This window comes from Chelon labrosus (genome assembly GCF_963514085.1).
Source record: "Chelon labrosus genome assembly, chromosome: 18".
NCBI classification, from domain to species: domain Eukaryota; kingdom Metazoa; phylum Chordata; class Actinopteri; order Mugiliformes; family Mugilidae; genus Chelon; species Chelon labrosus.
This window is the reverse complement of record NC_140351.1, coordinates 25,188,245-25,202,847: the sequence shown is the minus strand read 5'-3', so window position 1 is coordinate 25,202,847 and position 14,603 is coordinate 25,188,245. Positions and strand designations below refer to the sequence as shown.

The following is a 14,603-nucleotide window of genomic DNA, read 5'->3' as shown; positions in this document are numbered from 1 at the left end:
AGTTCTTTCCTGAGGGCCTTGTCAGTTTTGCCCATGACACTTGTTTTCTGTGGTTCCTTGTTTCACATGTTCTGGTTCTTTTGGATTCTCTGTTTTATCTTTGTGGATGTTTCTCTCGTTGGAATCATTTCTGGTGGATCACTTTAGTTTTGTTTATCCTGCCTAATTCTTCAGCATTAATTATTATTTCATCCAGCCATATATGTCCTGCGATTGTATCTTCCCTTTTTTGCAAAATTACAGCAACCACCTCATGAAGCTGGTCAAGACAACAGACAGCAACAGACAGCAAAGCTAAAACGAAGAATCTAAAATTAAAAAAAAAGACTGTCTGTTCGCTACAAGATTCCAGATTTTTGATGTCTTCAGTTTGTTGTAGACATCAGCAAAAAGACTGGTTCTGTACGCATGATGCAAATGCAGTAATGTGAAACTTAGATTAATACTCAGACAAAAAAAAAAAGAGCAGTCAGCGGGAAATCTCTGTAATAACTTACATCAACGATGAGGAAGTCGAGCCAGCACCAGTAGTTGGTGAAGTACTTCTTGAAGCCGTAGGCGAGCCACTTGAGAATCATTTCCAGGATGAAGATATAGGTAAAAATCTTGTCGGCGTACTCGAGCACCACCTTGATCACCTTCCTCTGCTCGATGTAGATGTCCTCAAAGGCCTGGAGGGGGCAGCAGAGAGAACCGTTAATTGAGATGTTTGAGACATTTTTTAAAATTATTGTTAAAAGTATTATACACATAGTAACAAATAAGTTCAGTTTGGTTTCTGGAGTGAGATAAAGCAACCACTGGAAAAAATATTGAGATCATATTTAACATTAGACCTCACGTTTTTCATCCCATCATTTTGGGTTATATCTTGACAAACATGAGATGTGTAAGGCAAATGTGCCTGTTTTTTAATCGATGATCATTGTGTTTAATGCAGTGCAATAATAATAATAATAATAGTAATAAGCATACAGCTGGATGTTGAAAAAAGTTGAATAATGTACTTTTTTACGTTTTTCTGGACACAGTGGAGTAGTATACACCCAACCAACACACATCCCCCCATGTATTTAGCATAACATTGTTCTGTATGCTTTGTCACTGTCCTGTATTTATTTATCATTAACTGAAGATACAATAATGTGAAGTGTCTGACCAGCGCTCCGGAGCTGAGGAGGATCATGAAGATGATGAAGGACTCGAACCAGCTGTGCTCCACGATCTGGTAACAGGTTTTTCTCAGCCTCCACCAGATCTGTCCGAGGCCTGCCGTCGTGTCGATGTCGCAGCACTGAAACCTGGCCACGCACACTGTGGGAGAGATGGCATTCATTTGTTCAGTTTACGTCCCAGAATTTCATCCTTATTGTTCTGTGAGTTTGCTTTTCTTTATCGCATGCAGTGAAACAAACAAAATGAGCTCATGTGAGTTTCAATTCACCACAGTGTGTTGCTCCAGGGCACGCTGGTATCTCTCTCACACACACACGCACGCACACACATACACACACAATGCCAGGTCATGTCAGTTTATTAGTTGAACACAGATGACCTGGAGCATAAAGTGCTTTCTCTTTGCCTTTTCTTGATTTTGTGTGTGTGTGTGTGTGCGTGTTAAGATGCTTTTCAGCATCCAAACATGTGCTCTGTGCAGGATGTGTGTTCAGATGCATGTTGTCTTGCATAACTACTGACTCTCTGACAGATGCTAAGCTTCTGCTTTCCCACAACATCCCACCCCGTGTGTGCATACATGGGAGCGTGTGTGTGTGTGTGGTTTCATTTTGATCGGTTGTATTCCATGGAATACTAATGTTGTGGGAGCATTTTCTGTTAAGCTTCAGTTTCATTGCATAGGTTACAATTAAGTTAGACACTCAGTTGAGAGGGTTAGAGTAAGGGGCCAGGGAATGCTTTGTGTCAATGAAAGGTCCTCACAAATATAGAAACAAGGGACTGTGTGTGTGTAATGGAGCGATGGAGATAGCAGATTGCAGCATTCACATCAGATTCACGTTCATTTTTTTTGCAAATAACTCACTGTAGAGAGGAGGACACGGCTGTATTTAACCTCATTACACAACATTCAAGTTTCCCTTTCACATTTCATTAAAAGATTGTATCAGCAAAGCAAAGCAATGTGAATTCAACACAGAGCGAAGGTTAAGAAAAATAGATGCATTTTTATGTGTTGGTGCATCGTTTAGAGACATTCACCTGATATTTTTCAGAATTTTGGGATGAAAATCGCTTTCACCTTACACCATGAAACATAACATCAGCATGTTAGAACATCTAGCCTAGCGTAGCCAGGCTCAGTTCTTAACAGAATCAGATTCTGATTCAGATTCTCCTCTGCATACCTCTGCATCAACTACATAGTTGTAAATGCATCTCCACGGCGGTCAGATGACGTGTGACTACATCTCTTCAGTCCATAACCACATAAAGCCCACCCAAACAATTTGCCCAGCCCAGCATATCTTTGCTGGAGCGTAATCAGTTCCCAACAGAAAGAGTCCAGTCAAAACTTCCTCCACAAAAACTTTCAGGCTAGTTCAGCTGCACTTGTACAGCTATTTATCACTGTGGTGGACTGCTGAATAGCAATGACATATTTGCCCACTCTCATGGTGACAAGATGATATATTTTTGCCTGTTAAAAAAGAACAGATAAAAAACATAATTAAACTGTACTAAATTGTAATGCTATGGACAATCATACCATTAGTTGTGTTAAAATATCAAACGACAGCCATATTATTTCAAGGTTCCGTGTTTTCATTTGTCAGGTGTATAATGTAAAAGGTGCAGCAGCAGTGAAATGTGACTGCAGCAATTCCAACTGTGCAGTCTTGAAAAAAATCTTATGTAAATACTACGAAACTTGAAAAATATCCATATACATTTAGGACAGATGTTTTAAAAGATGTGTGATTCATATGCATTAACTCGCAATAACTGCCGACAATCACAGTTTATTCAATTTATGGAAATATATTTAGAAACAACAAGATATTTGTTGGTCATAAGTCATAATTACAGTTAATGCTTAAATAAAGCACTATGAACAAAGAAGAAAATTTTAGATGTGCTGTTGTGCCGTAAGAGGCAAAAAAATATATTATTACTTTTTATTTATTTTATTTTTATCTGACGAAGAATTTGTAAAGAAAATAAAACTTTTTACACATAAAACGTCTTGAAACACGACACGTTGATGCGTCTTGACCAGATGATCCTTCGGTGCAGCATCCCATGAGTGAGTGCTGATAAGACGAGGATCAGTTTCCCATCTTTCCATGTTTATTCGCATAAAAACTTGTTGCTAACGCATCCAGATTCAATCAGCGTGTGTGCAAATTCGCCCAGGATGACGAACCTCGACCCGACGTTCACTTACAATCAGGACTGGCAACATCAAGAGAATGATTGCAGAAGTGAGTGATGGCGACGTGCCTTCGAGCAAGGCATGATGATAGCTCAGCAGCTGACAGAGCAGGATTCTGGGTAAGAAGAGGATGTGGTTGAAAAAGAGATCACGTGCATGGTGGAGGCGGCTTGACTCGTTGACTTGTTCGGACACCAGGAATGATCGTCTCCAAAATAAAATCTGAATCGCTTCTTTCTGGAGAGTGAAATATAAATATTTATGGTCTACATTTGCCTTTAATATCCTTCCATTTATTTGGTTTCAATGTATCTATTTAGAATGTGTATGGAAGAGAAAACCATGAAACCACAAAATAAAACCTGAAAAATTTTAAGAAAAGATTTTAAGAAAGAAGACCCCTTTAGTCTGATGAAAATAGGAGCTCCTTAAATTTGGATCACAGTATTTAAATATTGGAAATTAATCCCTGATTTCCAGATATTTGGATAGATAAAGACTAGCTTGTTGGCTGATTATATAATGAGTTAATGTGGAAATGGGAAATGTAATTGCAACAATTTAATAAACTATGTATAGTATAAATGAAAACAGTTGCTACAATCAAGGATTGAATGCAGTAAATGTAATTAATTATTTACAGCAAACAAGAAAATATCATTATAATTTGCAATGCTATTTAAATAAAAGAAGAATAACAGAGGCCTCAGAATGGGGCCCTGGGGCACACCACACTGTAATTATCTTTTTAAGAATCTTTTTTATCTTCTTCCCCTGTTACAAAAACATTGTTTGTAATCATATGAATGCTATTTTAATATAGTCTCATTGTGTATTGTTCACTCACCTAAATTGGAATCAGAGTTGGATTAAGTTAAAGTGAGTGCAACACCAACCTGTCCTACAGCTGCTTCCTACACTAAAAGCATTCCCAGTACCCTAGAGTCAGCATTCAGCTATAGGAGCTGCTGTTACATTGTTTTCATTACAAACATGTCACACATCCCTTTTAATGAACACTATGTAACTAACACATATCTTGGGGTATATCACTGGTAACATTCTCTGCTGCTGGTTTCCGGTAACAGACAGCAATCATGAGCTGCTGGAGCTGCTCTTCACTCCGCTGATTGCAGCGTCCGCCTGCCTCCATAATTAGAGCTCTGATTACCCCGGCTTTCAGTTTCCATGGCTACAAATAGGCTTTTCCTTGATATGTCAGTTGGGTAATCCAATGAAAACAAGTAAGCGGTAACCCAACACTCAATCAGCCCACTTTGCAGAGTTATTATCAACGTGCTGGTGTGTGTTAGGAATCCCCCTCTGCTTGTGCTGAAGGCAGCCTTAATAAACACTTCTTCTGCTATAAACTCTTATTGAACGCAGCTCTAAATGCCTCGTTACATCTCCTATTGGTCCAGCATCGATCCATTATTGAACATTTCTCAGAAAATGCTGCTGAATGATCCCCTGCCGGGTGATTGCATTTGATCCTCGCTGCTTTTACATAAATGCATTGCTCTTAACACAAATGCAAATATAGCAAAGTCCCTTCATGACAGACCATCAAGGAGGGTTTTCTACTAATTGCTGAAATAACAGTGCTGCAACCATTTACAGTTCCAACCACCTTGGATTGCTGCACACACATTGCCTGGACGCCAGCCTCAACTTTGGGCTAATTTTTGTATTAACTTCATTACTGACGACAAACAGCTGTGAGCTGTGCAGGACATATTCTGACCTGAAACTGGTGTTTGATGAAAGTGTAACACTAATATCCATCTGACAGTTGGTAAAACTCTAAAAACTATAACTCATAGGAAATTTACCATTTCTTCTGTTTTCTTCTCTTGTTAATTTTTTAACTGTATGCCCATCAGTATATCTAATGACAAAATTAGATGCTAGCTTTCGTACATAATTGAACATTTACTGTGAATTTATTATAAGACAGAATTTATTTTTTTGTCAGCTGTTGGTGAAGCCCAAAACCACACTAAAAGGAGATGGTCTGCTGGATGTGGAATCAGGTAGCTGTTGGGCCTGACATTAGAATAAAAATATTTAATGGCATGATTGTCCATGCAAATGTCCAGTAGGTTATTATTATTCAACAACCCAACACAGTGATAAATAGCCAAACTGTACAAGTGTAGCTGAACTAGTCTAGAAACCAGACCAAGTTCCCTACCCACGCAAATTTTGTGAAGGAAAGTTGGTCTGGAGTACTCTCCATTGGGAACTGACTATGCTTGAGCAAAGACCTGCCGGCCAGTCGAATTGCTTGGGTTGGTTTTATTTGGTGATGGACGGAAAAGTAACAGTAATGTAGTCACAGACGTCATCCAAGCCAAACCATAATCCTGGATCATCTCTGAGCTGCCTCATCTCCAGTATCATTCTGAGTGTATGACCTTCTCAGACTTTTTTTTTACAGAAAAAAATCACGTTTATTTACTAGGAGTCATTTTTGGCAGTGACAGTTCAGCATATATATATATATTTTTTTTTATAAGTTTAAACTGTTAACAACCTAGTTGAATGGATGTTTCTAAAGATAAACAAGTAAACCAAAAAGGAGAATTTGATGTTAAATAAATTAAAATCAGTGACTTAAATGTTCTGAGAGTGCGTGACTTCAAACTTTACCGTTCAGGACCAATAAATAACTCCAACTCCAGACAAAGCGGTCGAGGAGGCGGCTGGTCTGTGCTTTGCTCATAGGCACATCGGCAGGCAACTTGTGAGTGCTGCAGTGGTCAGAGACCTTTCAGAACGTCGGAGCAGTAAACAACGGTGAAGCCGTTACTGCCCACTGAGGCAGAAACACACACTCTGTCATATTCCCACTCAGTCGCGTGTCATGTGGCACCACAACATTAACCAATGAGCTGGCATTTAGAGAACTAATGAGGCGGATAATCTGAAGCTCGCTGTCAGCGCAGATGTGAGTGTGTGTGACTTAAATCACTACGTTTTTATGGATTTTCATATTTGCATGTGAGTTAAGTATATTTTTCTGCAATCATGGAAACTAATGATCGACTATGTGCGTATGCATGCACAGGACCGTGTGTGTTTGCAGACGAATGGAGATAAGAGAAAGGGTGGGGGAGACTTTCTGTTCGGATACAGAAAGTGCTTTTTTGTCCCTTTGAATTGTGCGTTATGTTGCTGTTTCTCTGAAAAACATACAAAAAAGAAGTGCAACAGAAGAAGTGAAACCTCCTCTGTTGTGCCTATTTTGCCTCCAGGCATGACCAAATGTACTTCTAATTCAATGAAAACAGTCAAAGGAAAAAACAACAATAATGGATAAGGGAGACGCTGATTGTAACCGAAATCAAAATAGAAAATGCAATCTAAGTTTTTCCTATTATTTTGACATTGTAGTCAGAGGGCCAGGCTAAATAACAGAAACACTTTAGTTTGTGGTGTTTAAGAGCACCACATACTACATCTTCCAAAGTGATCACCCAGTTGAATCACCACCTTTGTGATGCAATATCAACATCAACTAAGCAGTAGAATAGTCATGGATTTAGACTAGTGTACCTAAAGAACTGGCACTTATATGGTACTACGGGACCTTGACAGTGTAACCTATGCACGTAGCCTATACCGGTGTGAGCTGTTTATTCTTGTGCGCTTGTCAGTCTGGCTCGCTCTGTAACAATGCCACCCGAACGCTAGTCGGCTCTGTGTCTTTTTTGCCAGTAGGGTTAATTTTTGTTTCTACTTCCTGCTTCGCTTTCAACAATGACGACTGAAACTTTTGCCAAAATTGCGGCCCGAAAACACGAGTCACACAAATGTCTGTATCTCCAGACCTCCTCAGACAGCCTTACTGATTCTTTATTGATCCAAAACAAGCAATTTGAAAATTGCAGAGATGGAGAAGCAGTCGGATAGCCTAGAATCTAGACGCGCCCCTAGCGGCAGCAAATTACATTTGCTTCCAGGGTCAGTCTAGTTACTCTCCGTTGACTTGAGATTTCGAAAAATCCAAGATGTACCGGGCCAATCACGAGTCGGTGGGCGGGCTTAACATGATGACGACTGACACGAAGGGAGTTTTGGTCGGTTCTGTACGCGCCAGCATGCGGGTAAGCGGTAAGCGACTTGGACTTGTAGTTCGTTTAATTACGTATTTTCCATAGCGTTTTACTTAACTATCTTGCGACAAACTGTGACATTCTTGACATGTAAAATCATTTTTTATTCTGAAAAACCATATATGTATAATCCAAGGCACAAATCGATCGGGACCAGAAAATAATTTATCTTTCGCCATAGACTGCCGTTCATATTTTTTCGAAAGATAGGTCCCATGGAGGCAATCGGAAGGGGCGGGACTTCAGCTCTCTATAAGTTCCGTGAATTACGCGTGAATTCCCCATCCTGCTAGAACTACCAGAGCGATGGCTGCTGCTAGCGAACAGCTTTCTTTCAAATCAGCTTTGGCCGCCACTCTGAAAGACTTGAAGTTAAGCTTTTCTCTGAGAAAGGAACTCTCTTTTCCGTCGCTCTGACTACGTCACCTTCTTCGTTGCTCTGATTGGTTGTGGCGCTATCCTATTGCGTGGAGAGGGAGTTTGAAAGACAACCGTTTATCCCACCCCTCCGGTTGAGCCCTGTCTATGGAGAGTGCCCAGACCCTACATTTAATGTGGGTCTGGCTCGTCAGGCTAGCAGTCGGAAATACTAAGGTGAAAACATGCTGCTACCAAGCTGACCAATCACAGCTCTTGCGCTCTGCATTGCAGCGGCACGTAGTTACATTTCTGGGGAGGTGCACGTCAGCTACAGCGCCAGCCTCTGCGTAGGTGTCTGCGTTGTTGCCATAGCTTCTGCGTCAACTTAATGCCAACTGCCAATAAAGTGTCACTTCTTTGCTGAATCCATGTCTTTATCAAATAAGCTCGAAGGATGGAAGGAATATTCGTTCTAATCCTTTCAGTCTGTGCTTCAAAGGCTAAAAACATCCTGCATGCACACACAGGTGAACCTGACACTGATTCTTTCAATCACCTGGTCCCTCGTGGGTCAAGAACATTTTCTGGGCCAAATTATCAATGCACACTGAGCAAAGTGTTAATGAACCACCCTTAGAGCTTTTCTTTGGTTTCATCAGGTCAAAGCAGGAAATGTAAAAGCCCAGCGATGACCTCCATTCATCTGAGCAGCGTCTTTACACTCAGGCTCGTTAGCACCGCTCGCTGAGATTTTCCCGCTGGACCGACCTTTCCTCCTGCGTGATGAATAATTAGCGGCGGGGGAGCGGCGCCGTTCGGGCCAACACACGCACTCTGTCTTACTGACAGCCAGAGGGAGCAGCGGGGAGGCACGCTGCCGTTTGTGCTTTGTAATCACAGCGTGGAAGAACACACACAGTACATAAAGAGAGATAGAGACACACAGAAACACAAAGCTGCATGTGGAACATAAACCACACTGAGAAGACAACTCTGGATCTGCAGCTTTGGATTTGGGGTTTTGTTCTCCAACAACTAAACACATGTCAGGAAGTCCAGCAGACAGTGACAGGAGAAGTTGCCAAAATGTTAAAACCTTCTAACTGACTGCAGTTAGTCCAAGTTGCACATAGGCTATATTTACAGAGAGGTGTGTGTGGAGGGCTTGATGCTGTTATGAAACCACAGATGACTGTTTGTTAGTGCACCATCTGGACAGTTCCTCTCCTATTTCAAAAAGTTCTGTCATGGTTTTAAGCTTTGAATGATTTCTGTAACCTTGTTTGTTTTTTCTTGTGTTTCCTGCTTTATTTTGTAATCAGTTTTCTTGTTGGATTCAAATTTTACTTCCTGTCTTTGTCTTCCATCTCTTGTTATTCCATCAGCCCATGTGTGCGAGTGTATATAAAACCTTGCCTTTGTTTTTGTTCTTCACCTCTTTTTGGATTCGTTTTTTTAGATTCCAGTCTTTCGAGTTTTTATTAAAGTCATTTTGTTTCCTGGTTCTGCCTCCCGCTGTGTCCTGCGATTGGGTCCTACTTTAAAACGGACTTCTGAGTTCCTTCTTTCTTTAAATCCAGACTTTTTATGTGTCCTTTGTGTATTTTATGCTCTTATTTCTTACTTAGACTTACAGTTTGTTGTACAGTATGTAAGTATGATGACAAAGAAGAGCTGGACTGAAAGATGTGAAACTGGAGGGAAAATATTAGGGAAATACCACACATCCTGGAACCAGTGATGACATTAGTTTATGAAAATCTCTTTCAGGCCCAAGTAAAATTGCTTTGAAAGTGAAACTTGCCTTAATGAATCATTTCTGAATTTAATCCTTGAATGAACCTTGTGAATCGAATCGATTCAGGAAATCTGTAGCAATCAATACCCAGCCGTACAAAAGAGTTTTTGATGTATGTTAAAAATCAGTTGTAAATGTTGTTACCAGGCATTTACATTCAGTCATGACACCATTGGGAATCATGGTGGACTCCCAATGGTGGAGACTTGAGTTTAAACATGAATGTGATGTCAACTGGACATTTGACTGCACAAACATTGTGGGACTACATTTGTCCTAAACGTCCAGATGGCCGCAAACAAACACACGCTACAGCGCAAACTGCTTCCTCCTCATATTCATGTACACACAGCTGGTGTCTGTCTGCTGCTGTTAGTCATCTTTCTGGCCTACTTCTGCAGCAGCTGGCCAGTTCACAGGAACCACTGCTCCACACTACCATGATCACACTGCTAAGTCAGCATACTAGTGGTACTGGTCCGGCAAGAGGGGACTGTTGAGTCAGAAGGGAAGCCAGGTGGCAGCGGGAAGTCCAAATCTGTTTCTGTTCTCAAGATCTGCTGATGCTAGCAAGGTTGAAAAGCCGACAGGTAAAAGGGCATCCTCATCAAGTGCATCACTATCCTCACTTCTCTTTTAGTTCCTTTTAATTCTCAGTCACTTTCTTTTTTATCCCGTCTCTTTCTTTTCACCTTTCATCATCTCTCACTGTTGTACAGTGGCCAAGAGAGCTCAATGCACTGCAGCTCAAGAAAACACGTGCAAATAGACAAAACACAAGCAGAGTAAGAAAACATCTTTTTGTCATCTCTATACACATTTATCATATTTAACTTAATCTTTCCTTCTTATCTTTAATGCAAAGATTTGTTTTCTTTCACTTGCAACTATTCTCTAAGCTCTCCCTTCCTTATGTGCACAATTTAATTTCCAGTGTTTTTCCTTCCACCTTCCTCCTTCCCTGTCTTGTCTTTGCTTTTCTTTTGTTCACTCTTCAGTCATTTTGTTTTGCTTCACTAACAAGTAATGTATTTCACCTGCTAATAACAGATGCACCGATGACAGAAAAGCAAGCCTTTGGTTCATGTTTCATTTGTCTTCTGCCGGTGCTCCAGCGGCTGATCTAAGTCCAGCCGGTGACAGACATCCACCTGCTGTGAAGGACTCTGCTGAGTCAGGAAAAAGTGGGAGGCATGTTGGGACAGTAGCGATGGCTGCATCAATCTTCTAAATGAATCAAATCTAATACAACATCTGCTGTTTGGCAGGAGCTTTCATACAAAGTAGCTCTTGCAGGGAGCAGGTCCTGCTCTGGTCTCACACTGGAAACTGATGGCAAGTGAGCAAAACATAAGTAAAATCATGCTCAGAATGACCAATATCACTAATGAAAGCCTGCCTTGTTTCTAGTGTGCCAGAATGAATTATGTGTTCATGTTTCTGCACTGCATGATTAGTGCTTAATTATATGGGGGTACTGTATCTCGTTTATGTGAAGGATTGAAGGCTGCATGCTTTACTTAGTTTTATTTAAATCCCGATGTATACTCAGAGCTCCAGACTGCGACTAAACAGTATTTTGTGAACATTTATTGAACTAGTTGCGCATGTGCGACACCTAACTAAACGTAATTTAATCGCACGTTTTTTAATCTGTGCTCAGCATACCATAAATTGATATTTTTCATGGTTTTAATCCTCTGATCAGCATAGGAGTGGACAAATATGATCGCTTCATGCAAATCTATGTTTTTGTTGTAGCAATAAAACAACACAGTGACAAATACTGTCCAGAGATTCCACATGCCTTATAAATATGCTACACCTTCGCTGTGGGTGGTCTGCCTTTGACGATCAGTGTTGTCAGATACAGCTGATGGTTTCCAGCCCAAAAGCTGTTTAAACACCACCAAAACGCAAACAAACCCAATCAAAATATTAGATCGATATTTTATTTAGGCTTTAAACACCAAGATTAGTTACGCTATGTAGCGAATGTGAAAAACGTTAGTTTGGATACTGTCCATGTCACTATTTGCTGGATGAATTCCTGAAGGTTGTCAAAATACTCTATTTTCTTTTTAGAACTGCTCTGCATGATCAGACTGCTTTTATATCTGCTTCTACTGAAATGTTATGGATTTTTTTGATGTTTATAGTTTTTAACTGACAGAATAAAACATCACTGTCAGTTGCATGTTAATGTGTCTAATAAGCCAGCGAACACATAGCAGATATGTTTGTTTTTTTTTGTTTAAAACTTTTTAATAGCATCCAGACATAAAATCCAGGTCAATATGTTCAGTTTATCTTGCCTTAGTCTACAGTTGTATATGCAATTGTCCTGAATCCCTCAGAATGAGGTGTTTATTCAGTGTTAGTCAGATGCAGGTGCTACCTGTGTTTGTTCTTCAGAAAAGGGTTTTCCAGCTGGTTGACCTGATTCCTTCTAAGAGATTTTTGTAACCTCACATGAGCAATATCACTTTAAACCAAATGCTTAAACAAATTGAATTAACTCTCTCTGAACTTTGAACAGAGGTCAGTCTGTTAGTTTTGCCAACACAGATTCTAAAAAACACAAACTGCTTCCTTCACTTTCTCTCGCTTGACTGCTCCTGTGTCTTTGCATCATGGTTATGCTGGCTGGGCTGATCTGTATCTAAGACAAATCTCTGCTCTCCAGAAGGAAACTGGCTGAGTCAGGAAGCAAAGTAGGTGTTTGCTTCTCACCTGGGTTAGTCAGAACATGATCATAAATCTCATTGTGAAAGTATTGGGGCAAGTAGGTGGCGGGATAGGCTTGTGGCTGGTGAAACTGCACCACCAATCATGTGAATGCAGGGACGCTTCATCAAACCCTGCCAAAGGTTCAAGGCTTTGAGCCTGAAGACAGCTTGTTAAAGCTTAATTCAACCATCACAAAATCATTGATGTGTTCTGACAGGAGGAACAGGATTATCATCTCCATACTCTTCCATCACATGGAAACATTACACCACAGGGAAAAAATGGAATTACTGCCTCATGGTTGTGTTTGTCCATTGACCATCTAACTTTCAGTTTACATTCATATCTGACCCGTATTCAGACCCATATAATATATAGTGAGGTCCTTAAAGAAATTACCATATGATGTGTTGAGTTAGGGTCAAAACGTGTTTGTGAGGGCACAGTAGCCTTTGACTTTTGATCACCACATTTTAAAGAGAAAACCTGAGTCCGAGTGAACTAGGGCTACAACAAACTTTATCTTTTTCAATTTGATTAATTTATCGATTTTCTATAAATGTATCAACTACTTTCTGAATAGTTTATTAATCCTTTGGTTAATTCAATTCAATTTTATTTATTTATATAGTGTCAATAACAATACAAATCGTCTCAAGACGCTTTACAAAAACCCGGCCTGAAACCCCCAGAGCAAGCCTGAAGGGCAACGGTGGCAAGGAAAAACTCCCTTTTAACAGGAAGAAACCTCGAGCAGAACCCAGCTCATATGGAGGGACCCATCTGCCTAAGGCCAGCCAGGTACAGACAGAAGAAAGAGAGAAGAGAACAGCAAGATAAACATACATCTGTCATAGATACACATATCTGACTAAAGCGTACATGTGGAATCTTATGATACAAACTGATGATGTTACATGACGGTTTGAAAATGTAAGAGGAATCATAGGCAGGTTGGAGAATTGTTCATTCAGGTAGGAGTGGATAACTTCAGGATTCCATGAAGACTGGGCAGGCTGATGAGACCACGACAACAGATGTTGTTAAGCACTAAATAATTTCCAGAACGTCTGCTAATAAACTTTTCGTCAAACCTAATCATGAAATACATCGATCAGGCATACCCCACCAAGTTGTTCACAACAATGGGACAGATGGACAACCTGAAAACACAGTTTTTACAGTTGCTGTTTTTGGCACAGACAAACAAAAGCTGCCAACTGAACACCACCATACATCTGATCAAACGTACATTTGCATCATTTGCTCAGAACAGGAGACACCACAAACAAATTGTATCCAAAACGCTGGTGTTAAACTACTACAAAGAACGCCACAGATTCACATAAACACTAGTTAGACAACCTTGCTTCAGTCCCATGCTTCTGAGAGGGTGGCAAAACTATTCAAAATTAGACAACCATTTCCATTTGTGATGGTTTGTACATCAGAATAGTTTTCTTGAGTTTCATGGGAAATTTACATTCTTGAGACTGTCAAATGTGCGATACAACACTAGAGCTGCGCTTCAGATTTTTTCAGTTGATGCCACAAAAACTATAGCCAAGCGCTGCAAATTGTTTAACTCATGAACAAAATCCTAAAAACCCAAATAAGTACTATATTAAGATGTATATTAAGATGTGATCTGACCACACTGTTCTTTAGCTATGATGAAGAGCAGCTTTCTTTTGTCTTGGTGAAAGGTGAAGCTGAACAGGTTCATTATTAAGACTGATATCCTGTGCATCATCTGCATAGAGATGTACTGAAGTTCTACAACTACAAATAGAACGCGATACGTCACAGGTTACCTCAGCTCTCTATGATCCGTCCTCTCATTGGCTGGAACACAGTATTACTGGGCTAACAGCGCTGTGTTCCCCCAGCCTTTCTTCCTCCCCTGGGCCTCTGTATCATGGCCATGCTAGCTGTGCTGAACATTATCTAAGATAAATCTTTGCGCCCCAGGAGGGAACTGGCTGAGTCAGGAAGGAAACAAGGTGTTTTCTTTTCACCTGCATTAGTCGTTTGGGATGATCATAAATTTCATTATGAAAGTATTGGGCCAAGCGGGTGGGTGGATGTAGCTAGTGAAACCTAGTGAAACTGAAGGAGCTGGACTGAGGATGTTGTTTGATTAGGTTAGAATGAAACCTGGAACTAGAGGCAAACAGCTGACCGTGACATCCAAGGAAGTTAA

At 40.4% G+C, this 14,603-nt stretch overlaps 1 protein-coding gene across 1 annotated transcript in view; it reads right to left on the bottom strand.

Annotated features, from left to right (window-relative positions):
- Window positions 1-14,603, bottom strand: part of LOC311503439 (sodium channel protein type 3 subunit alpha-like) — a gene marked incomplete at its 5' end in the record, with an annotated part of 157,899 nt that overhangs the window by 20,211 nt on the left and 123,085 nt on the right. The window contains 2 exons of the mRNA XM_084566154.1: window positions 498-671; window positions 1,160-1,314. Of these exons, the coding sequence (XP_084422280.1) occupies window positions 498-671; window positions 1,160-1,314 (329 nt within the window). The remainder of the gene's footprint in view (window positions 1-497; window positions 672-1,159; window positions 1,315-14,603) is intronic.